This window comes from Chelonoidis abingdonii, chromosome 1, assembly GCF_003597395.2.
Source record: "Chelonoidis abingdonii isolate Lonesome George chromosome 1, CheloAbing_2.0, whole genome shotgun sequence".
Classification (NCBI taxonomy): domain Eukaryota; kingdom Metazoa; phylum Chordata; order Testudines; family Testudinidae; genus Chelonoidis; species Chelonoidis abingdonii.
Window position 1 is genome coordinate 96,784,721 of NC_133769.1, and position 25,114 is coordinate 96,809,834.

General features: G+C 44.1%; 1 protein-coding gene across 6 annotated transcripts in view; it reads right to left on the reverse strand.

The window, feature by feature from the left end:
• Nucleotides 1-16,534: 16,534 nt before the first annotated feature.
• The window catches only part of ZC3H7B (zinc finger CCCH-type containing 7B), a 59,598-nt gene continuing 51,018 nt past the window's right edge, over nucleotides 16,535-25,114 (reverse strand). For all 6 annotated transcript variants that reach the window (XM_032787488.2, XM_032787503.2, XM_032787476.2 and 3 more), the window contains 3 exons: nucleotides 24,106-24,239; nucleotides 23,196-23,359; nucleotides 16,535-22,311 (listed from right to left, as the gene is read on the reverse strand). In XM_032787488.2, the coding sequence (XP_032643379.1) occupies nucleotides 22,119-22,311; nucleotides 23,196-23,359; nucleotides 24,106-24,239 (491 nt within the window). In that variant the 3' untranslated portion in view covers nucleotides 16,535-22,118. The remainder of the gene's footprint in view (nucleotides 22,312-23,195; nucleotides 23,360-24,105; nucleotides 24,240-25,114) is intronic.

The following is a 25,114-nucleotide window of genomic DNA, read 5'->3' on the forward strand; positions in this document are numbered from 1 at the left end:
CGCAATGTTGGCTTTTCATATAAAACTAATGTTGAACACATATTTATTTCCTTTACAACCTATTCCTACTCTGAACTTGGCCCTTTTTCACAGTAGCAAACCCCTCAGTTTGCTTTATTAATTCCACATTTTAATAAAGTATTTTTCTATAGAGTTTTATTGCATGTTGGTATGGCTGAACGTGTACATCAGAGCATCCTGAGTGCAGTTAATATTAATTCTTTTTCTATTTCTCCACCTCTGTGTGGGCGAGGCAAAACTCTGTTCAAAGCAACTTGGTTATCCAGTAGCTTGTCTCCTCCAGTAAATAGATGCTATTTTTTCTTCAGCTGAGACAACTGATTTTTGCAGCATCGTCATTTGATTTGGAATGTCACAATTGCCCTCACAGAGACTTCGCATCACTGCCGCGTGTCCTGTGGATCAAGATGACTCATAGCATTCTCCATCAAGGCTCCAAGCCCTGAGGGTGGAAAAACTCAACACTGGTAGTTGGCCCCACTTTTCCATTAAAAAAGTTTGTTGGAGACCAGGCAATGATCACATAACTTTCCACATAACTCATCCACATATTTCTTCTTTTCGTTGTCTAAACCAGAAATTGAGCAAGGTAGTCAACTGAAGTCAATGGGAGTTTTGTCTACTTCCTTCAGGACTGAACTTGGCTTCTTTGGGGATTTTTGTAACTTTTGATGAAAGCCACCTTCTCTGTCGATGACCTAAATTTCACCACAACCTTTTGAAAAAGAATGTTTGCGTCACATCCAAGCTCCCCCTTTACTGGTGGACTTTATCCAACCCGTTGCAGCAGGGGTGCTGGAACAATTTTTATAGTGGTGGTGCTGAAAGCCACTGAACAAAACTAAACCCTGTATATGATGGAAACTACTTCAAGCCAGAGGGTGCTGCCGCACCCCCAGCATCCCTAGTTCTAGCACCCCTGAATTGCAGCAGTTCATGAAGTAAGAGAGCTGTAGATCAGAAGTGAGAGACATTTGGCAGAACTGTGTGGGACCTCAGGACTGCAACACCAGGGGAAGCTGAGGCTCAGGGTTGAAGTGCATTGGTAGTAGGGTTGCCAGTTTGGGTTGGATGTATTCCTGGTAGGGCTGTCATGCGATTAAAAAAATTAATCATGATTACTTGTGCTGTTAAACAATAATAGAATACCATTTATTTAAATAATTTTGGATGTTTTCTACATTTTCAAACATTGATTTCAATTACAATACAGAATACAAAGTGTACAGTGTTCACTTTGTATGTATTTTTATTACAAATATTTGCACTGTAAAAAACAAAAGAAATCTTAATTTTCACTTCACCTAATACAAGTACTGTAGTGCAATCTCTTTATAATGAAAGTTGAACTTACAAACGTAGAATTATGTACAAAAAACCCCTGCATTCAAAAACAAAACAATGTAAAACTTTAGAGCCTACAAGTCCACTCTGTCCTTCGTCCTGTTCAGCAAATCGCTCAGACAAACAAGTTTGTTTGCATTTGCAGGAGATAATGGTGCCCACTTCTTGTTTACAGTGTCACCTAAAAGGGAGAACAGGCATTCGCAGGGCACTATAGTAGCCAGTGTTGCAAGATATTTACATGCCAGATGTGCTAAAGATTCATATGTCCCTTCGTGCTTCAACCACCATTCCAGAGGACATGCATCCATGCTGATGATGGGTTCTGCTTGATAACGATCCAAAGCAGTGTGGCCTAACTCATGTTCAATTTCATCATCTGTGTCAGATGCCACCTGGAGAAGATTGATTTTCTTTTTTGATAGTTTGGGTTCTGTAGTTTCTGCAACAAAGTGTTGTTCTTTTTAAGACTTCTGCGAGCATGCTCCGCACCTCGTCCCTTTCATATGTTGGAAGGCGCTTCAGATTCTTAAACCTTGAGTTGAGTGCTGTAGCTATCTTTAGAAATCTCATATTGGGACTTTCTTTAATTTTTGTCAAATCTACTGTCAAAGTGCTCTTAAAACAAGCAACGTGTGCTGCATTATCATCTGAGACTGCTATAACATGAAATATATGCAGAATGCAGGTAAAACAGAGCAGGACACATACAATTCTCCCCCAGGCAGTTCAGTCACTAAGTAATTAATATATTATTTTTTTAATGAGCATCATCAGCATGGAAGCCTATTCTCTGGAATGGTGATGGAAGCATGAAGGGGCATACGAACGTTTAGTATATCTGGCATATAAATACCTTGCAATGCCAGCTACAAAAGTGCCATGCAAATGCCTGTTCACACTTTCACGATAGAGAAATTGCACTACACTACTTGTGTGAGGTGAACTGAAAAATACTATTTCTTTTGTTTATCATTTTAAGTGCAAATATTTGTAATAAAAATATAAAGTGAGCACTGTACACTTTGTATTCTCTGTTGTAATTGAAATCAATATATTTAAAAAAAAATTAAAAATCCAAAAATATTTAATACATTTCAATTGGTATTCTACTGTTTAATAGTGCGATTAATCGTGATTAATTTTTTTTTGAGTTAATCATGTGAGTTAACTGCAATTAATTGACAGCCCCAATTCCTGGAGGTGTCATCACATGACAATCTTTAATTAAAGATTAATCTTTAATTCCTGGAGACTCCAGGACAATCCTGGAGGGTTGGCGGCCTGTATTGACAGAGCTGCAGAGCTCAGTATTTGTGGGGGCTGGTGGAATGACTGCCACATAAACCTGAAGTGCAATGCCCACGTTGTGTTGCCCTTTAGTACCTTTGTAGGGACATAATTTCAGCCTATCCCTAGCAGCTGACTGTCCCTCACCCTAAATTACCTGGGTGATAATAATGCTCATTATAGATGGACATCACCATAGATTGGAGGATCTTTCGTTCAAGTATCGTACAGGATGTGATTTTGACTGTGACTGTGAAATGAGTCAATGAAACAGGAGTAAGTTAGTATATATTAGGGAATTTTCAGTGCATGGTAGCCAGGGCCACACGGACAGTTAGTGTGTGGTACACTAGAGTGCTGTGCATTTACACCCCAGCTTGCCACACACTAACAATTCATCTAGACAAGCCCTGAGGTACATGCTCCCGTGGCAAAAGCCCCTTGACTACTGCTGGCACTGAGTCTCACCACAGAAGCCAAGGATTGAATAGGCCTGTAACAGGGGACCTCTCATAGGGGCTTGAGTGCCTAAAGCCAGCCATCTCTGATTATGAAGGACCCACACCTGGTCGGATCAGGTAGTCCCACTATCAGAGCAGCAGGAAGCTAGAGAGAGAGAGAGAGAGAGGCTGCAGCAGGAGCACTGAGAGAGCTGGTGAGACTGCCAGATGCAGGAAGCTGTGGGAGAGACACCCTGCGGCCAGAATTCAATGCTGGCAAGGTGGTGGTGTTTTCAATTTTTGTTTGCTGTACTAACAAAATGAAAAATGACTAAAAACCTGGGCAGAAGTGCCTGGAACTCAAGCATGATAAGAAGCTAGTGAAACTGTCCCTTTGATGTGGAAGTTATGAGGGAGTCCTGAAAGGGGGAGGAATTGTTAGCAGGGCAATACCCAGGCACCCTTGGCCATGAGGGGTTGCCCAGGAGGTAGCTGACCCTTATTCTGAACTCTTTCTGTATTTCTGGAAGACTGTCATGGTAGGGCAGTTTGTGGGGGATCACCTACTGGCACTGTGCCTGCTGCCCCTACGTTACGGCTACAGAATTTGATTCCTGGGGCACCAATCTCACCCCTTTTCAGCAGCACTAAAGAAACGTCTCCCCAAGTTGGGAGCTAAGGGAGGCCTCCCACCTCACTGCTTCAGCAAGCAGAAAGGCCTGGCCTAATTAATCAAAGTGCTCCTGTTACAGCAGCCATGGGAGGGAGAATTAGAGTTAATACCCAGCGGTAGGCCTTCGAAAAGCGCCACAGAGGTGTGCCTGGTGTCAGCAGCAGCGTGACTGCATCTCCTTAATCCCTTCTCTTGAGCACTGGGCACAGCCTGGTGTGGGTGTTCAGTTTCAGCTCAGCTCACTTGAGACAGGGAGGGAAGGGCAACCTAGTTGTTTGAAGGAGGGAAGGAAGGAGGAGGCACTCCCTTACTTGAACAGGGAAAGAAGCAGGTATGGTTTTCGCTTATGTTGGCAGCAAATACTCCCCTCAGCCATCCTCCTGCAATGATTAGAGCAGCATTTCAGGTGTCTTAGGTTGGCCTCGATGTGGCCAGTATCTCTGTAGCCCCAGCGAGGAGCTGCTGTGATCAGTACTTTGAGCACCCAGCTTGGCACCCCCATAATTGTCATCAGCTTTGTGTAGTCTATGGGCATGTCATCAGCATGTGTGAACCTGCAGCTCTTCATCTGAAATCACTACAGTCTCCATGGGTTTGACCTGCCATCCCCTCCCCCAGTCCAAGCCTAAATGGAACCAAACTGCACATGGGCAACATTAACAAGTCCCAGCAGCATGTTCTTGGCACCTTCCTTCCCTTCCCCCAAACTGTAAAGCCAGCAGGCCTTACTTATAGAACCTTGTGTTGGACAAGCAACTGATCTTGGTGCTGGGGAGAGGAATCACCTGCACCTCCTGCCTCAGGCAGAAGAAATGCCTTTCACACCTGTCTGTCCCAAAAACTAATTAGCTTTGCTTCAAGCCAAAATTGTGTCTCCTCCTCCTCCAGGAGAGCTCACGTGGCAGCTGGCTTCACTGCAGCTCTGCATGCACATGGCCATCCCTTGTGAGCTACCCGCCCCACCACCACCAAAGAGAGTGGGCGGAGAACATGAACAAGCTTGCTGGGGCCAGAGTGTCACCACAAGTGCTCTTCCCTGCCAGGCACAGACAGGCAGATCAAGGGCTGCATCTGCTTTTCTTCAGTTGTTATGAAACATCTGGGTGCCTGAGTGGAGCCAAACTTAGGAAGTGCCAAAGGTGAATTCTCACAAGGAGCCCTTTGCTTGTAGCACCCCTGCTAGTGACCAGTGCTTGGAAGCAACATAGATGCACTAAACCAGTGATACGCAGACCTCAGTAAAAAAACAGAAGTACTTGTGGCACCTTAGACAAGTGGGTCAGAAGTCCAATTACCGCTCAACAGTACCCAAAAGAGCCTGAGTAGTATGAATTGTTTCATCCACTATAGTACTACACATTGATATTTAAACAGTATGACAGGGGAAATAGTTATATATATGTAAAATTCTCCACAGCAAAATGACCAAGTGTTGTTATTTTATCAACTACAATTGGTTAATAACATAGTAAAAGCATCCTGATTGGTTAATGAATTAGATTGCTTAATAATTAAACACACTGTATTAACACGTGGTGCAAAGGGCTGCTGACAAGTCTCAGTCTGAGTATCACTGGGCTAAACTGAGTCCTGGTCTCCACTACACATTTATGTCAATGTAAGGCAGCTTATGTCAGCCTAACTCTGTCAGTGTGCACATTACAGCCTTGCTCCCACTGATTAACTGCCCTACTACGCCGACATAACTCCACCTCCACGAGAGGCTTATGGCAGTGTAGTTAGGGCCATGCACTGTCTGCATAGACAAGGCATTACTTGCAGCAGCTGTCCACTGTCATTCTTGTCAATTTACCAGATCCAGTACAGAGCCATGAAATTGACAAGAAAGTACTCCCTGCTCCCAGCCAGGTCTGCTCCCCAAGGCTCCTGGCTACCTGCTGGGGGCCTGGGCAGCTGCCCTACTCCTGGCAGGGAGCACAAAGCTAGGAGGGCTGAAAGGTTCCCAGTAGGGAGCTGAGGGAGGGGCAGATGGGTTCCCGGTGGGGAGCACAGAACATAGAGTGGGGGCAGGGTGAGGGGGAAAAGAACTGGCAGGGAGCAGAGAGCCAGAAGCCAGCAGGGCAGCCGGGTTCCCAGCAGGGAGCTGCGAGCAGAACTGAGACCACTCTCTCAGCTTCCCACACTGCCCCTCAGTGGCGTAGCCAGGTTCTAAGTGTAGGGGGAGCAAACATAAAAAAGGTGCCCCCCAGCTCCTCCTCTGGCCATGCCCCCCTTGGCTCCTCCCATTTCCCCCCAGATTAACCCTGGGGCCTGGCTCAGGACTCCTGTGGGCTTCCCAGGGGTGCGGATACCCCCGTCCCCCTGCGGTCCTGAGAGAGTCTCTCCTGCCCAGCCTGCTCTGCAGGTGTCCCCCGCCGGGTTGTGCCACCCGGCCCCACCCGCATGGTCCCATCCCCCCACCCGCTCCAGGCTTCAGCACCGCGCCAGGGCCCCCCATCCAGGCAGCACAGCCTGCGCCCCTGCCCTGCGGGCCCGGGCACCCCCTCACCCAGACACCCCAGTGCAAGGTACCGGACCCCACCCCCTCGCTCACCTTCTGTTCTGCGCCACCACCTGTCCCCGGCCTGCTCCCGATGCTTGGTGAGCTCCACATGGGGCTCACCAGCCAGCCAGGTGTCCTTAAAGGAGCAGGGCCCCTTTTGCCTCCCCCTGCCCGCCACATTAGCAAGGGGCAGGGAGCGCTTGGCTGCCAAGCCCTGAGCCACCGCTGCAGAAGGTGGCTGCGGTGGTGTTGGGGCTGCGCTGAGCGTGGGGCGCGATGGCCAAGGAGCAGGCCCCCTTGCTTCTCTGGCCGCGCCTGCCACCCCCGCATGGCTCCTCCAGCCATGCTGCCGCCAGCGTTGGCCCAGCAGGCACCGCTTTTTGAAAACATGCTGAGGGGAAGCAGTTGCTTCCCCTGAACCCCGCTAGCTATGCTACTGCTGCCCCTCCTAGGTTGGTGGAAGTGCTTCTGCAGTGGTTATAAGTTGACCTAATATAGGTCGACTTCAGTTTTAGTGTAGACAAGTCCTACTGTATTTAAAGGAGAATAGAAGGAGTGGAAATCATTAATTTCATAGGGATAAGCAGAAGCCTTCAGGGGGGTGGGGATGGGGGCAAGGAGGACAGCTGACATGGATTCCCGTCTGGGCATATCTTTGTACTTCCTCTAAAAATAAAAGTGAGACCATGATATGGTACAGGATAAGATATGTTACAGCAGATACATGTGGGTAAGGTAATATCTTTTTCTGGACCAACTTCTGTTGATGAAAGACAAGCTTTGGAGCTCTTCTTCACATCTTATGTTACAGCAGACATTTCTCTAGCACTTTTCACCCTAACCCAGCCCAAAGCACTTTTCAGTGATGGGTGAGTGATCCAGTCTGTAATGTAGGGGCCTCCAGGGTGATATGTGCCCCAGAACAATGCAAATTAGAAGAGCAAGAAAAGAACACTATGTGACTGAAACTGTCTGGGGGTGGGAATGTAAGTTAGAAGGACATAATTACCCAAACTGGAATTTGGATAGGGGTAACACTTCCTCATAGGGAAAGCAACTTCTGATGACTCCAGATGGTCAGGGCCTCCATTTTTAGGTCTCAAAAGAAAGATGGCACCTTCAGCTGAACAGATTCCCCTGCCATCATTCTGAAATATTGGTTCCTTACTGACTCAAAACACCCCTGCATGAGTCACTAACACCACTTCCTGCTACACCATGCATTTCCTTAAAGATCTCCTATTGATAGTCTCTTTGGGCCTGATGCTGTTCAGCTTATGAAAACTAGTGCAGTCACCCACACACTCCACGCAATCAGGGATTTCCAGTTCTACTGTACAAGCAGCATTGGATGCATGTGGTTACCAGGTGTTCAATTCTAGCAACATATGGCCCCTTCCCAGCATCTGCCTGTAAGGTACCAGAAAGTTAATAGTCACTGTGGACAGAGGGAATCTATAGGAGTAAGAGTTATTCAGGGTTCCTTTAATATTAAATGTTTTCCCCTCTTCTGAGCATGAGGTGGCCATGATAGGAATTATGTTTGAGAGGTTCCCCTTTCAGGCCTGGGTAAGCTTTATTTATGAGTTCCACTCAGCTGGTACCTAAGAGCCTGTTTTTCAAAGGTCTGGCCTACAAGCTTGTAATTCTCAAGCATTAGGGGTTGCCTGATGTTGCTCTATAATAAGTGATCATGCAGCTCAGCTAGGAACCCTGTTTACAGGTTTTAGAGAATGCAAGGGAAAGTCCCTGTGCAAGACCACCACGTAACTGCCTTTTTCAGCTACCCATCCTCCATCTAGCTTGTGATGCACCACCAGGGCCTCCACCACCTGGCCTTGAGATCTGTCACTGCTTGCTCTGTTACTGTTAAATTTTCATCACATCATCACTTGAACTTCTTCCTCTTTAGTCATCACGTGTCCTGCTGCCTTCAGAACATAAGAGTTCCCTTCTTTCAGTGCTCATGTTATAGCTTTGGGTCATATCTCCAGGGAAGTTGTCCTTTCTTAACACTGCACGTTTAGCTCCAGCTCTTTCTCCTCCAGTCCTCCTATTTGTATTTTATGTAGCTTTTGCCTGAAGTGTGGAGACCAAAACTCCACTCCATACTCCGGGCAAAGTCACACTAGTTCTATAGAGTGACACTTATCACCTGTGAAAACTGTGTAGTACCTCCATAGACATCTTAAAACAGCATTGGATTTGTGTTCCTACACCTTCGCACTGCAGGCTCATGTTTAGCTTAGCATTGCTTGCTACTAGTAGATCCTCCTCTGTCTTCCTTCCACATAACCATCCTGTTGCTTGTATGCCCCCTGCATTCAAGACTGCAATAATGAATCTCAGCTAGTAGTTCATTGCATGTGGCCCACAGTTCCAATAAGGGGGTGGGTATTTATACGGAATACAGTCCCCATCACCATTGTATCTGAATATCTGAGTTTCTTGTGTTTGCCACATCTCATTTTGGTGTAATCAAGAAATGAAATCTCAGATAAATCATTAATGAAAATATTTAGCAGGTGTCCTAATATTGACCTTTTCCCCTCACCTGTGATGATCTAATGGATAGTGTTCTCTATAGGGGGAAGACTGGGCAACTACTCTGCATTACCTTAGCTGCTGGTACTAGGTGCAGAGGATGGTGGGTGTCCCAGGGTGTGGAATGTCCTCTTACAGTGAAACATGGGAGGCAGTAGAACTGGCTAACCCAGTTAAACAGATTCAGTTATTCAGACTAATCTACACAGCAGAACTCTACAACAACCTGACAATCAAGTTACAGACTTGCTCACCAGCAGCCTTGAAACATGGGTGCCCCATATACTTAGGAAGGATATGTTAATGCAGAGTGACCTTGTTCAGGCTCAATACTCTTGGTAAATGTGTGTTATTCAGATAGACCACTTAAAACAAAGATTTGCATGGCTGGTGGGGAATTGCAACACACACATGCTTTTCCTGTAAAAGGGCAGCTCTACATTATGAAAGGTACCAGTTTCAATGTTACTGTGGCATTGAGAATGAACAGATTCTTCAGGGTGTGGAAGCTGACTGTTGGAAGAGGCCATTTGTTTTAGGTTAGACTGATAGATTGACCTGAGTTCAGATGCTCTAGGTACATGTTAACTATGTATCTAAACAAGACAAGTTAGGAGCACTGGATAATTATGAAGACTGGTGAATTACATGAATATAAAAAACACAGGGGGCCAAGAGTGAAAGTAGTGATAAAAAGAACTAGAAGATGTTTAAAAACAAAAACCACCCTGAGGTAAAAGTTACTCATAAGTGAAAAATGAGGTTTGATTGAAATAAGATGGATCAGTTAAGAATGCCCCCATTCCTAAAAATGTCAAGAAATGCTGCAGAAAATAGGAAAAGGCTTAAACATGAACTTGATTGATTTTTGAGGGCCTTTGGATCTACTTATAAGGAAGATGAACAAACGATTGCCATCTTTTTTAATATTGCAGGTATTGAAGCAATTTCATTATATAATTAATTTGATCTTAAGGTTAGAGAACGTGCTAAGAGTTTGTCTTACTCTGAGGAATACTGTTTACATACACAAAGAGTGAAGGATTTCACTCAAAATCAAATGGAGGAAGAGACTTTTGAAGCATTTAACAGATCTAAAGATAAGTCAGACATGTAATTTCCAGAATTTGAGTCGAGAGAGATTAAATTGTGATGGGTATATAAAAGATTTCAGTGTAAGACAGACAGCAAGAGACAGATCTAAATTTGGAAAAAGCAGTAAGGATTAGTCAAACTGCTGAACTTAATCAACAGTGATTGCCCATTTAAGAAAGAAAACAACTGATGAATAGAGAAGTTAAAAAAAAAACAGTACGGAGAAAAACAGAGAAAGTATTAAAGTTAAAACATACAAGCATATGAAAGAATGTTCTAGATGTGGAAGGAGGTACCAATCCAGACAATGTCCAGCATATGGTCAAACTTGTCATATCTGCAAGAAGCAATTATTTCACAAAAGTTTACACACAGAAGTCTGGAAAAACTTCAACTTTTGAATGTTGAACTAAATGTATATTTCTAGGACTATACCAAATAAGGACAACAGAGCTGACATGACAGATAAAGAAACTTGTTTCTAGGTATTTTGAAAGTCACTGAAGTACAAGGAGGATTGGTCAATTACACTATCTACTAATGGAACGTCTATTTCCTATGTAATACATATGGATCCACAAGCTAATGTAATTTCAGAAAAAAAAATTAAATGTCTAAAAGGAAAACCTGTAGTTATAGCAAATACATGTTAACTTACAATATTATAGAGGTGAAAAAATTCTTGTTATGGCTATTTGTGAATTACAGGTCTTAGTCAAAGGTAATTTAGAAAACAAGATTTGTAGTAAAGGGACAACATTTCTGTATTAGATTTAGAAACAATGGTTAACACTAAATCTACCTGGTAGAATTCAGACTATTCAGGATTCTGAGACACTGGAAATAAAACATCTGCTTACAGAGTTATTCACTGGCATTAGTAAATTGAATATAATGTGTTAAAAAAAAGTTAAATGAAACAAACCAGTAATACATGCAATTAGAAAGATATCCTTAGCTTTAAGAAATAGGATACAAAAATTGTGTTAATTTAGATATAATTAGAATAGGTGAATTCATTATTAACAGCTGAAAATAAAGATGGATCATTACATTTATGTTTAGATCTAAAAGACTTCTTTAAGGCTGTTAAAAGGAAACACAGAATCATAGACTATCAGTATTGGAAGGGACCTCTAGTCCGACCCCCTGCTCAAAGCAGGACCAACCCCAACTAAATCATACTAGCCAGGGCTTTGTTAAGCCTGACCTTTAAAACCTCTAAGGAAGGAGATTCCACCACCTCCCTAGGTAACCCATTCCCGTGCTTCACCACCCTCCTAGTGAAAAGGTTTTTCCTAATATTCAACCTAAACCTCTCCCACTGCAACTTGAGACCATTACATCTTAAAATACTTACCAGGGAAGAAACAGTTGAAAAAAATGTGAGAAGTAAAATACTTTAGATGCTTCAAATGGATTTTGGCAAATACCGTTGGAGCAAGAAAGTAGATTGCTATGTATGCCTAACACACCTTTTGGCTGTTACTGGTTTAAAAGATTATCTTTTGGATTATGTTCAGCTCCAGAGGTATTTCATAGAGCAATACAAAAGATTTTTGAAAGTATAGGGGACACCTAAGCGTACATAGATAAAATAAGAAGGGAAAACTTTAGAAGAGCAGGATACAAGATTAGCTAAAGCATTGTTTAGAGCTAAACAAACAGGATTGAAACGTAATAAAAATCAATGTAAGTTCAGAATACAAGAATTAACATGTCTAGAAGGAAAAACTGACCATTCAGGGATTATAGACTGATCCACAGTGAATACAACCCATTGATAAGTATCACTTACCCAAAAGACGAGTCATTACAGAAATGTTGGATATCATTAATTTCATAGGAAAACACCTACCTAGCCTAGCAGAACCACCCTGGCCGTAATTAAGGGCTTTACTTCGTGAAAATAATTGGAAGTGGGACTGTCAATAGCAACAAGAATTTAAGCATCTTAAAGCAACTAACAAAACCAGCTCCAATATTAAAACTATGTGATAGTAACAGACTTATAAAATTGCCTTCGTATGGCTCCAAACAATGCCTAGGAGCAGTTCTATTACAAAAAAGTGGGGTGATGTATGGAAACCGCTCTCTGACGCATCCCAGAGCCATACCAAAAATGGAATGTCGGTATGCTCAGAGAGAGAGGCTTTGACATTGGTTTGGGCACGCAAAAAGTTTCCCATGTATATAGGGTAGACCTGTATTGGCAGAAATCAATCACAGCCCATTAGTTAATATTTCAAAGAGGAACATGACAGACATACTGCCTCGGTTCCAAATTTTTTTCCAATTATTTAAAATGAGGTTATCAATCAAAGCAAATCATTAAATTGTTGCTGATACGTTGGTTATGCAATAAGCTCTAGAAAGAGTAACTGAAGAAGGGAGATGTGGTACATGTAACTGTACTTAAACTGTTTTCTATATCGGAGCGCACAATCCAGATTATGTGGGGGGGTGGTGGTGGTGGGGTCTATGTCACCCCTGTTCTAGGGGTCTACGGTGAGCAGACAGCAAGTTGAAAAATCAGGACAGGGGGTGAGGGGGAATAGGAGCCTATATAAGAACCCCCCCCAAAATCAGGACTGTCCCTATAAAATCGGGACATCTGGTCACCCTATCTGCAACCTTGGGTGCCTTACAATGCCTTGCTGTAGTAGCTCCCCCTTGATCTGCTCACAGCTTTCTAGCATGCAAGCCACACTCTGAGCGTCTGTGTATAACTGCAGCCTGCCAGCTACACTCCGGCTCTCTCCAGACTTGATTATACTGCAGGGCGACCCCAGCATTTCCCCAGAAGTATATGTCCTGTACTGCCCAGCCCTGTGCTGGACAGTACAAATATATAAAGTCTGTTAATCCTTAAAAGGAATAATATGCCACCTTCTTATTTTAAATAGAGTACACAGACACTCCCACTTATACACACTGGATTAGATAACAGTAAAACAAGTTCATTAACTACAAAGTGATTGACTTTTGTGTCTCATTACTTGTTCTCAATCTGAAACGGTTACAAGTAGGGTTGCCAATTTTTGGTTGGATATATTCCTGAAGATTTCATCACATGACATCATCTTTAATTCCTGGAGACTCCAGAACAATCCTGGAGGGTTGGAAACCTTAGTTACAAGACAAAACAGAAAAAATGTGGATTAGTACCAAACTATATTAGATTCAAGCAAAGTTTCTCAGCACCTGCTCCCAGTCTGGTTATTGACCCAACTCTTCAGGTCAGGACCCCGCCACCAAAGTCCAATAGGTGTTTCCTTTAGTCTTCTCAGGTGCCACCACCGCAATGGGCAGGGGGAGAGAAGAGTGTCTTGGGGTGGCTGCCCCTTCTTTTTATAGTCCTGTGCCCTCCTTTGAGAAGCACTTCCTGATTAATCTTTAATTAAAAACTGCCATGCAACAAGACCTCCAGGAATATGCCCAACCAAAACTGGCAACCCTAGCAATGGGCAGTCTGACGAAGAAAAGAAATTCCATCCCATTTCTTTGCGAAGATGTAGATTTTTTGTGCCTGCCTCTTCCTTGCCAAAAAATGGCCACTTCACAGGTAATGGTCCATCAGCCTCGTTGACACCTGGCTGAGGCATCAGCTTGCCCTTTTTGTTTGGTCACTCCCCAGACTTATCTGGGAAACATACTTCAGTCATGACTTCAGCTTATGTTCATAACTTTACATATAACGTTGCTATGTGCATTTTGCCATGACATTATTCAGGGTTTGTTTGTTTTTTAAAAATACCTCGCAAGGCATACCCTGTACAAACATTATTACAGTAGTGTGTAGAGTGCGTGAACACAGGAGTATATTCTGTCACACAGTCTGGGAAGAAATTGTACAAATAACTAGACAGGATGAGAATTTATAAAGATTATTACAGCTATGGAAAGGCTAATAATAATAAAATGATACTGAAGCCATATAATCAATTTATTCAAGGTTTACCAGTAATTGAAGGAATTCTGTTTAAAGGAATAGTAGTAAATTCCTTTTAGGCTTAACAGCAGAGATGTTGAAACACACACACACACACACGGGACATTTAGGTATAGAAAAATGTAAACAAAGCAAGAGAGGTTCTGTATTGGCCACAAATGAACCAAAACATAGAGCATTATATCAAAGAATGAGACATACATAAAAAGATCTAGAAATGCTCAGTCTAGAAAACCTGACATTTATTCATGAAAATTCAAGACCTTGATCTAAAATAGGTTTAGATCTATTTGAATATAAAAGACATGCATGTTATAGTTCTTGATTACTTGCATTTTCCTGAAAATATCTATACTAGAAAACATGCCAAACAAGTCATTAATAAAATGAAATCAATTTTTGCAGGGCATGCATTCCCAACATAGTAACAACTGATAATGGGACCTTAGTTTCAGAGTCAAGAGTTTAAAAGTTTTGCCTTAGCACATGATTTCAAACATATTACATCAAATCCAGGTTACCCATAATCTAATGGGCTAGTGAAAATTGATGTTAATGGTAAAAATATTACTAACAAAAAAGCTGAAGAAACAAATACTGATTTATATTTGGCATTATTATAGATCACCATTACAAGATTCATCACCGGCACATTTGTTGTTTAACAGAAACAGATTATTTATCTTTAAAAAAGGATATAAAGAAAAGAATAAGTAGGAACAGTCAAGTTTGTATCAAAAGATTTATTATGATACAAGATTGCATAAACTATCTTATTAGAAACTGAATGATAGAGTATGTCTATACTGGTAGATACTGGGCTCAGAAAGCCACTGTAACAAAAGAGGTAGCACCTCAGTCCTATGATGTCATGACTAATAATGGTCAAGTGTCTAGACGAAATCAGAGACATTTGCAGTTGTTACCTACAGACCAGACTCAGCTGAAAGAAGAAATGAGGTAGTGCAGCACCAAGAAAATGACCTAATTCCTCTACATAGTAAGAGCAACTTCAATAATACAGTAACTCCTCGCTTAACGTTGTAGTTATGTTCCTGAAAAATCCAACTTTAAGTGAAATGATGTTAAGTGAATCCAATTTCCCAATAAGAATTAATGCAAATAGAGGTGATTAGGTTCCAGGGAATTTTTTTCCACCAGATAAAAAAACCATATATTAGATATACACACAATATACATTTTAAACAAACAATTTAATTCTGTTCACAGCTATGATGATTGTGAAGCTTGGGTTAGGCAGTGAAGTTAGAAGGTGGAAAAGGGAGGGATATTTCTCAGGGAATGCCTTGCTGCTAAATCAGTGGTTCTCATAACTTTTGTATTGGTAACCCCTTTCACATAGCAAGCCTCCAAGTGTGACCCCCCCATATAAATTTAAAATACTTTTTTATATGTTTAACACCATTATAAATGCTGGAGGCAAAGCAGGGTTTGGGGTAGAGACTGACAGCTCGCGAACCCCCCATGTAATAATCTCATGACCCCCTGAGGGGTCCCAACCCCCAGTTTGAGACCCCCTGTGCTAAATGATGAACTAGCACTCGGCTGAGCCCTCAAGGGTTAACACATAGTTGATAATGTAGCACTCTACAGAGCAGCACGAACAGGAGGGAGGAGAGATAGCATAGCAGACAGATACAGACACACACTGTGTGTGGGGGGGAGAGAGATGCACATTGCCCCTTTAAGTAAGCTGACCCACTCTTAAGTGCATTGTCTTTTTAAGTGGATCAGGAAGTTGAGACAGCACCTGCTGCCCCAGACTCTCTCTGTGTGTGCCCTCCCTGCTCTATATGGAGAAGGGGTAAGCAGGGTGTAGGAGCAGGGGGAGGGAGACACCCTGACATTAGCCCCCCTGCATAGCAAGCAGGAGGCTCAGGGAGCAGCTCCAAGGCAGGGGGCAGGAGCAGCACATGGCAGCAGGGGAAGGGAGGCAATTGATAGCCTGCTGCCAGCTGCAGCACAAGGAACTTAGAGGAGCGGGGAGCTGATAGGGGGGCTACTGGTCCACCCTAGTTCCAGGCCCCCACCAGCTAGCTGCAAAGGGCTGCTCTTCCTGCAAGCAGTGCACAAAGCAGGCGGCTGTTAAAGGACGTTAGAAGGGAGCATTATACAACTTTAAATGAGCATGTTCCCTAATTGATCAGCAATGAAACAATGTTAACTGGGACGACTAAGTGAGGAGTTACTGTACAGCAAAAATAGAATTTAGATAGCCACTGCATCAGAGGAGATCTGTTAAGACAAGTCTGATATGAATACATTTGTATTAAAAAAATAAAAGACAGACGTGGTGTTACTGGGGATTTAAGAGAGTGAAAAGAACGTCCAGGGTGTGGGAGTGACTACTGGAGAAGGCTGTTGGTCTTTGGTTAGACTGATAGATTGGCCTGAGTTCAGATGCTCTGTATATACGTTACCTATGTCTCTAATAAAGACTGTTAATAATCATTCATAGCTAGTATCTTAACAAGTGGATACTAGTGGATTACTTGGATATAAGCCACAGCAGGTGTCCTTCAATCCCATCCCCCCATCCCTCCCACACCACTCTCTCGCTGTAGCAGCAATATCATTTATCAAGGCAGCCCTGAGGCCCCAATAATGCCTTTCACAAACTCTTTGCAACATAGACACGCAAGTCATCTGGAGAGGGTTTAAAGTGCACACTTTTATTTTCTATTACAAAGGCTAAAAGAAGCAAGTTTGTTTTAAGAACAAAAACAAAATTGTTAAAACATCTACATTATTATCTTGGTACTAGACCTTATGAAAGGTACTAAGGTTTTCTTTAATAGTAAAGCGTGGTATTCTTAAATTATATTAATACAGAGTCATTTTAAAAGGACTCCATCTCATTACTAGCCAACTTAGAACTGCAGCAGCCCCTTGCAATTTTTCCCTTTCACATGCCAAGAGCACGTCCATTTCTGACACACTGTTCATATGAGCTGATTTGTTGTTGTTTTTTGCTTCAAAAAACTTCACAAATCCCTTCCTTCACTTGAAAGGATTGGGAGAAGGATTTGTATTATATCCTTCAGCATTTAACAAGCTGAACTAAATCAAAGTCTGGTGTGTGTGTGTTGGAGGGTTTTGGTTTTTTTAAATAAAAGGACAAGATTTTATTATTTTTTTTAATATTACAAAAAGTAAGTTAACGCCGCTCATTAGCCCTCAGATTTGTTTCCTTGCTGAAAATCCTCCCCTTAGTCCCCACATTGCACAGGCTAGATTGTTATTGTAAGAGGAGTGAGTGCTTGGCTGAGCGTACTGGTTCATGGTAGAGTTCTTTTAGAACACTGGAGCTTATGGTTTAATTATTGTAGAGCTGCTAGTGCTGAGTATTTTTGGTGAGATGAAATATCACACTGAAAAAAAGCGATAAGCGAAAGAAAACGAGGGGTCAAATCTGGAGTCTCCTGCCCTTTACATACATATAAGCAAGCCTTTAATCATAACTTTACTCGTTAGCGAAGCACCTGAATGTTCTTTCACTAGGGTGGGGTAGGAAGGTCATCACCGCAGGGTTTTCAGAGGCGCGATGAGGAAAACCTGTCCCAGCTTGAACTTTATACCTGTCTATAAACTCCTCCCTTCCTCCTCCTTTCTGCCACCCCAGCTGGAGGGCCGGGAGGAGGGAGAAGCCTTCACATTTAAACGGGAGATGCTGCATTTCCTGGACTGAGTCCTTTTCCTTTACCCTTATTAAAAAAGATTCCTTTGATACCACACACAAATATAATATTATATAGAGCGATATATTTAATACCTGTGTATATATGCTTCACCGGGGTCACATATATACACACACTAAAACAAGTCTGTGACAAAATACTGCAACACCACAGATCAGGTTATCATATCTGGGAAAACAAAAATAGATACGCAATGCTCATGAGCATCCCCACCCCCTTTGCCCCCATAACAATAGCCCCTCCCTCCAGCTAACACTATCAGTCTGGAGAAGAGTGAGTGCCGAGCAGTTATTTTGATTAAAGAGAAGGGACACTACCCTGCTCTATAATCTAAACAAATTATCAACTCTTAAGTCCCGGCGCAGCGACAATTACACTATAAATGCAGATTTGTTTTTAAAGTAAAAAACAAGCATGTCCCCTTCTCCCCCGATTAATTTTTCCTCTCTTCTCCCCTGCACACGTCGCTGCCGCCACTACAACAAACATGGTAGAAGCCTACGCAGTGGTGCGAATCTCACTTTTTTGGTCAATTCTGCAGAGGGAGTGATTGGCTGAACACGCATTGGTAAAGCTGGGATTAGACAGCTACAAACGGGGTGTGTGTGAAGAGGAGGCTGGATTAGCTCATTTAGCAGCAGCTGGGTTCCTGTTACTTTGCTTAGGCCAGCGTCACAGCAATTCTATACATTATGAGTATACGTGGCAAAACAGAAGACAAGCATCCCTCTCCCTTGCCATCTAGCCTTTACAATTTCAGTGCTTGAGGCAAGGAAATGTACGTCCTAGGAGATGAGTTGTCCAGTTTCAAATCTGAACAGAAATCGCACCTCAACTGGTTGGTGGAAACAAATACAGCACGAGCCTGCTCATAAACCATGGACATCGGGAGGCAGATCAGTGGAGCAAGGATCTTTCCAGCTGCTCTGCTGTCTCCTTAGGGCATGCAAGAAAAAGCATTCTCCCTTCTCCCACCTCTCTACCATAAACAACGAATACATACTCACTCTCTCTGCTTCTAGTGCCACTTCCAGGCCAGGACCCCAAAGAGTAGTACACACACTAATGAATTAAGCCTCATATTGTTATCACAATTTGGTAGAGGGGAAGACAAGCATGGAGGGGCTAGCAGCTTGTCCAGGGGACCCAATGACTTAACAGCAGTGGCTGGAAAGACCAGACCCCAGGTCTCCTCATTAATACTCCCAGGCTCTAACCACTATGCAGGAGCTGAGCCAGCTGCCAGAGTTAGGTCTGTAAATAAAGATGCCAGCTGCCATTCAGTATCTCCCACATACTGCTCCCTACCTAACAGCTCTTGTCTAGGGACACAGGTGTCCTCAGAGGTGGGGTGAAGAAAAAGTGGACCCAACGCTGCTGAACCACCATGCAAAATTCAGCACTGGAGGGCTCTGACTTCTCACAGGCAAAACAATCTCATGAGACCCTATTCAAAAAACACAACTACACACACAGTGCTCTGTGAAGGTGGGGCTGTTTGTCCTTAGCTGATGGTGCTGTATCAAACTACGTACAAACATGCACACTGTATTAAACTGTAATCAGAGTGAGGGATAGAGAGGCTCAAGACAAAGGGGGCAGATGTCAGCGTGCCCACTCCCCAGCGACAGGTGGGCCAGAATGAGGCACAAAGCTGACCCCAGAGAAACTCTGGGGTGTTGGCATAAGCACGTTATTGCCATTAGAAATACTGAGATCCTGACTTAGCGGGGTTATATTTGAGACTCTACTCCGCACCCCAGCTCGGCCAATCGGGTTCCTCCATTTGAGCTGTCCTGTTTTAACACAATTTATATCATTCCAGTATTGGAGATAGAAAATCCTGTGAGACGTCCCATCACCACTCCTCAAATTAACAAGGCAAGAGATATGGACAGTCTCTGCCATCTTCTTAACATATCCCTGCATCAATCCCACCCCACCCAAATGATGTGAAATCACCCGGCCAACTTGCCGACAGACAGCACGTGTTGGGCCACATCACAGATCTTCCCTCTGGAGCCACACATGCCACATGCACTAATGAATCCCCTCAGTTAGGCTCAATGGAGAATGAATGGTACCAACTCTGACAGAACAGCATTCAGCAGGGCCACTTCATTTGGAACCCTAGCTTCACTTACAGCTGACACAGTCTAAGGGCTGGTCTACACTGGGAACATACAGCTGTACAGCTACAACTCTCGGGGTGTGAAAATTCCACACCCCTGAGAAATGCAGCTATGCCAACCTAAGCCCCAGTGTAGACAATGCTAGGGCAACAGAAGAATTCTTCCATTGTTCTAGCTCTCCCCTCTCAGGGAGAGGGGTGATCAATGCCAATGGGAAAACCGCTCCTGTCAGCGTCGGCAGTGCCTATACTGAAGCACTACAGCGGCGCAGCTGCAACTTTGCCCCAGTAGCATTTTCAGCGTAGACACACCTTGAGTGTCACCTGCTCCCCCTAGAGCTGACCTAATTCAAAATGCAAGTCAGCACAATACCAGCAGCAGACTTGACAGCTGTTCCCTCTCTTGCTCCAGGTGGTGAGGTGGGGTGATTCTATCAGAGGCTCCCCTGCGCACCTGAATGTTCCCATGGCGAAGAGGCGCTCCTCTATTCTTCCTGCCAGCAGGGGCCAGCTTGCTGAAAAATGACACTACTTGCAGCACTGGAAGTCTAGTGAGGGGAGGGAGGCATAAAAGCCTAGAAGCCCGTTTAAAATGCAATGTTCATAATGATTTAAAAACAAAACAAAACAAAACCAAAACAATCAGAAAAAACACACTTCCCACTGCTGAACTTTCCCCACCAAAAAAACAAGATGTAACCTGATGGGGACACTGGGGCTGGGTGGTTATGTGTTTCTATTTACCCAGAGGGTCCCTCATATTACAAATATGATCTTCCTCTTCTCTTCCAGACAGTTGTTGGACATCTTGTCCTTTGTCTGACAAAGGATACAGGAAGAATTAATTTCCTTTTTCTTTTTGGGGAGGGGAGACTGCAAGGGGACACACAGTCAAAGTAAAAATCACATGCTAAGAACAAACATTCTCCTTACTTGCATTAATAAACTGGCTTCAGTTTAATAATCTAAAAGAACCTTTAAAATTGGTTTCTTCAGCATGCTATTGGTTTGTGCTTTGCACGTCACTCAGCTCCAAACTACCCTGGTCAGTTTTGTCTTCCATTTCTAGTTAGCTTTGTTTTCTGGTTCCCATGCACTCGTCAAATGCAACTGAGTGTGGTTCTGCAACACTGAAAGAGAAGGTTTCAACCCCCACCAGCAACCACACTGTATTAATTTCAATTGCAAAATCATTTCCAAACGCATTCTTTGTCAAACACACACTCTGAATTTTGGACCTATGCTACTTGAGTGTCCTTGAATTGATTTATGCCCAGTTCCTCTGACAGCACCTTCAGCCTCTGCAGACAAAACCCGTATCCAAGTAACCAAGTATATAGACTATTTAAAGACATAATCCCCGAAGCAGAAGCTGACTGGCTTTACACTGCTGACAAATAAAAATACAAGCTCCTTTTCTGTTACTTCCTTTTTTCTGCTGATCCCAAGGCCCAGAGCACACAGATGACAACAGCACCATAGTATTAGCTATACCCTGTGGAGGGACTCAGTCTTACTTGCATAATCACACTAGTTTAAAAAATAAAAAAAAATCTGCACTCTCTTCTGTCCATGAGAAAGTCAAATGACCCATTACTAGTTTGCTTTTTGGATACAATCAATAGTAACAGCAAAAAAGTCATCCATGATCACTTTCAAACTGCCCCTTCTGCAAAAAGCACCCTGATTGTTTTCTCAGCTATGCTCCTTGCACCCATGTATGGGGGAGGCTAGACAGCCATTACCCTCCTCAGCTGTTGTGTGCCTCAGGGGAAGACTTGGGATGTAATTTTGCTCCTTTGCAGTCATCCACAGCAGCTAACAGGCCAGGTGTTTTAAAACCAATGTTTTAAATCACATGGATTTAAAGGCTTTCCTCACCTGCATCTCAGCTACAATTGTTTTTTATATTGTTCTTCCAGGAGAGTGTGAAAGAGAAGGGGAATTTGCTCCATTCTACAGAGGAGAATGAGCACAGAGGACTGCAGACACCTATGCTCCAGTAACCTTGCTCCCTCTCTCAGCTGCACTCATGATACTGCAATGTCCCAAAAAACCTCCCAGCCACACTTAGAGTCTAGAGACGGGGAATTAAAAGGAAAAGATTCTCTCTCTCTTATGCGCACTGTGTTCATTCCTTTCAATTAAAGAAGAAAAAAAAAAAGGTGGGCAGAGAATAAGGAAAGAAAAGGAGAAGATAGAAAAGAAACTTTATGAGCACAGCGTTCACTGGTCACAGAGGAATCAGGTCACAATTTCATTCACCACTGGAAAATCATATTGGTAATCTTGAAACAAAAGGAAAGAAAAAGTTCTCCTTGTGAGACATGTCTCAGTTGCCCTACCACAGCCTCACCCTTTGAAAACTTGCTTCTGTTTTTCCAGTCAACAGGTCCCCCCACCCCACTATACGCCGTCCCGCAATAGGAAGTTGTATTTGCCGAAGTCGTCATCCCTGGGGCACAGCAGCATGTCCTTGCGAGCTTTGGCCAGTTTCTGCTTCAGTACCTCCCGCCGGTCCAACCACTCGGTCAGCTCGTCCTGGCCATGAGCACAGCAACATTTATCCCCCTCAGGGCAGGCCTTGGTCTTCTGGAACCTGCCAGGAGAGAAACACAACTCACTGGACTATTTTATTTTTAAGGGGGAGGATTTAAAGGGTTGCTCCGTTTCTCTAGCATGGACGTTGTGCTGGATTCTAAGGCACTTTACAAATGCTCTTCCTGTATCGGTCTCATTTTCTGAATGCAGAAATGTAGCCCATCACCTCCGGGGTGAAGCCTAGAGATTGTTGAACAGGGTACAGCAACAACAGTTTTGGCCAAGAAGAAACATACCCATACCCATCTGAGACTAGAAGGGGATTTAGGGCTGCAGAATGAAATGACAAGTTAGAACTGGGCTAACATTTAGGGTTGGACAGCCCTACTCTTGAAAAAAATGCCATGGAATCTTGAAACAGACATGAGTGATCAGGACCTCCGTTTTCTACTTCACCTCCAGCAGCACAATGCCTCCTATCATCATCTTGAGGCATGGACAAAAGAGAAGGGCACTCTAGAGAGACACTAAACCCACTTACTGAGGCAGCTGGGTTTCCCAAAGAGGTGTCTCAGACAAGCAAGGACCCAGCCATGCTCTGATTAGCTTGTGAGATCTGATGTCACCACAGTCATGGGTAGCATGGCTGTTGGGTTAAAGATTTCATTTCCCAAAGTATAGACTGAAGAAGCACCACTCATGCCTTTGGAGCTTTGTAGTTTATCACTTTTAGGTGGTGGAAACTGGTGTGAGCTCGATTCTGAAGCATTATTGGAGGGGGTGTTCCCAATAATGTCTCCCACTTTTCAACCTCCCCAGAACTCCCCCAAGCTGCAGTTCCTTGGGGCTCCCCATTTAGGAGCAGAGCGACTCAGTACCAGGTCTGCTCCCCTCTCACCAGCAGCGAACCCGTGTGGAACGGAGATGTGGCGCATGCGGTACCTGTCACAGAGCCGGAATTCGCCCATGGGGAAGCGGTAGTTCCAGCAGCTAGAGTCGTTGTCAGAGGTGAAGACCTTCTCCTTATGCTTCTCTGACTGGATGTGTTGCTGCCATTGCTTCTTGCTGTTACTGTTTTTCCCACACAGCCAGCAGTGGTATCCCATCTAACCAGTACAGACAGAGCAGTCCATTAGTAGTGCCCACACTGACCTTCCCAGCACTGAGGAGTCGAGAGGAAGGGATGTCCCCTCTCCGCTAGAGCATCCAGGGTCTCCCCACCCTACCCAGCACCTTCCTCTCCTGACATATCAGTGTTGGGAACATCAAACTGTTGGCCACAGGGGACAGGATTGGATTCTTTGTCTGAGCCCACCAGTATCACTCCTTGTAACAGCCATAGGAGGGACTGTTGAGCAATTAGATATGGTTTCTCCAGATCTCAGTGGCCTGCCCATCCCCACTCCCCATACCTCTACTCTGCCACACATTAGTGCAGTCTCCCCCTACTTCTCTTCCCACCCATTGGTGGGGCAGTTACACCCCCACAGATCTCTCATCCCCAACCCAATTCTTTTCAATATGGCCAGCCGTGGCTTTGCCATTCCAGGGTTCCAGGGATGGGCGGGAGCCCAGGAAGCTGGAGTTCAGCTGACTCTTGGATAAAAACATGTTTAACTGACAGAAAAGTCCTGGAGCAGCCTTGCTGACCCAGGTCTATGCCCCCCCGCCTCGTCACTGCTACCCCGGCTGCCCTCCTCCTGGCTGGCAAAGATCACAGGCTCTTTCTCAAGGTTGTGTTCCAACCTCACTGGATTTCCAGTCAGCCCAGTCTCCTCTCAAGAGACTCCTGCAGGGAAGCACAGGAGAGAAGGGGAGATGTCAGAATGAGGAAAGGGAGGAGAGGTATTACCATGATGTCGGCGTAGTCGGTGGGCATCTGGATCTGTTTCTCTCCTTCACGCGACGTGAGTGGTGTTCCCTCTCCTGGCTTCCCAGGGTTGTGTTTTTTTAGCCACATGTCATAGGTCTGCTGCATATCCAATACTGCGAGAAGGGAATCAGCCAGGTAACTCACCTACCCACCCACTATGGACACACTCAGAACAAGGGACCTGTACAGATCTGATGTTCTGAGTGTGCAGTCCTCCCCACCCCCTTCAGTTACAGACACTCCTTCTGCAGTGTGGTTACCTCCTCAGGTGAGAAACTGGGTAGAGAAATCTCTTTCCCTTGGTCTGGGGGAGGGCGGCAGAGTTCTGAAACCTACAGGGTACTGTGATGGCAGCTTTTATAAATATTAAGGAGAGAGAAGGAAGGAGGGCAAAGAGTTAGCAATCCCTCTGGACTTCACACTCACAAGGAGGCGCCAGATCAGATCCGAACCTGTTCCCTCTCACTGGGTAGCTCACCTCCTGCTACAACAAAGCAGGAGACTAAACCAAACAAAATAGTAGTTTGTTTGGGTTTCAAATGTCGTGAAACAAAATATTAATTCAAATTGACATTTTCTTCAGAAACAAAGTATTCAAACACTGATGAGGCGTGGAAATCGTTTTGGAACCCCTCCCAAATGATTTTTTTTTTTTTTTAAGCAAAATTGCCATTAGTCAAAGCATTTTGGCCAGCTCTACAACTCACGACACTGGTAGGAGAGTCAGGTGGCAAGCGGAGAAGAAATTTTGGCCAAGACCATGGGGTGTGGTGCCCACCTACATTTCCAAGAACTATTAACAAGTGAGGACAAGCTTGTTTGTGAGGGGCACTGCCCAATGCCGTCCTCACACAAAGTTCACACACCTGCGTATGACCTTTCACACAATCAGCAGGTAGTGCTGCAGCCTAGGCGTAGGGACATTAGCAGAACTAGGTGAGAGGCCAGGACAGGAGCAGAGGTCAGGAATGAGGTGTATGGAGCCAGG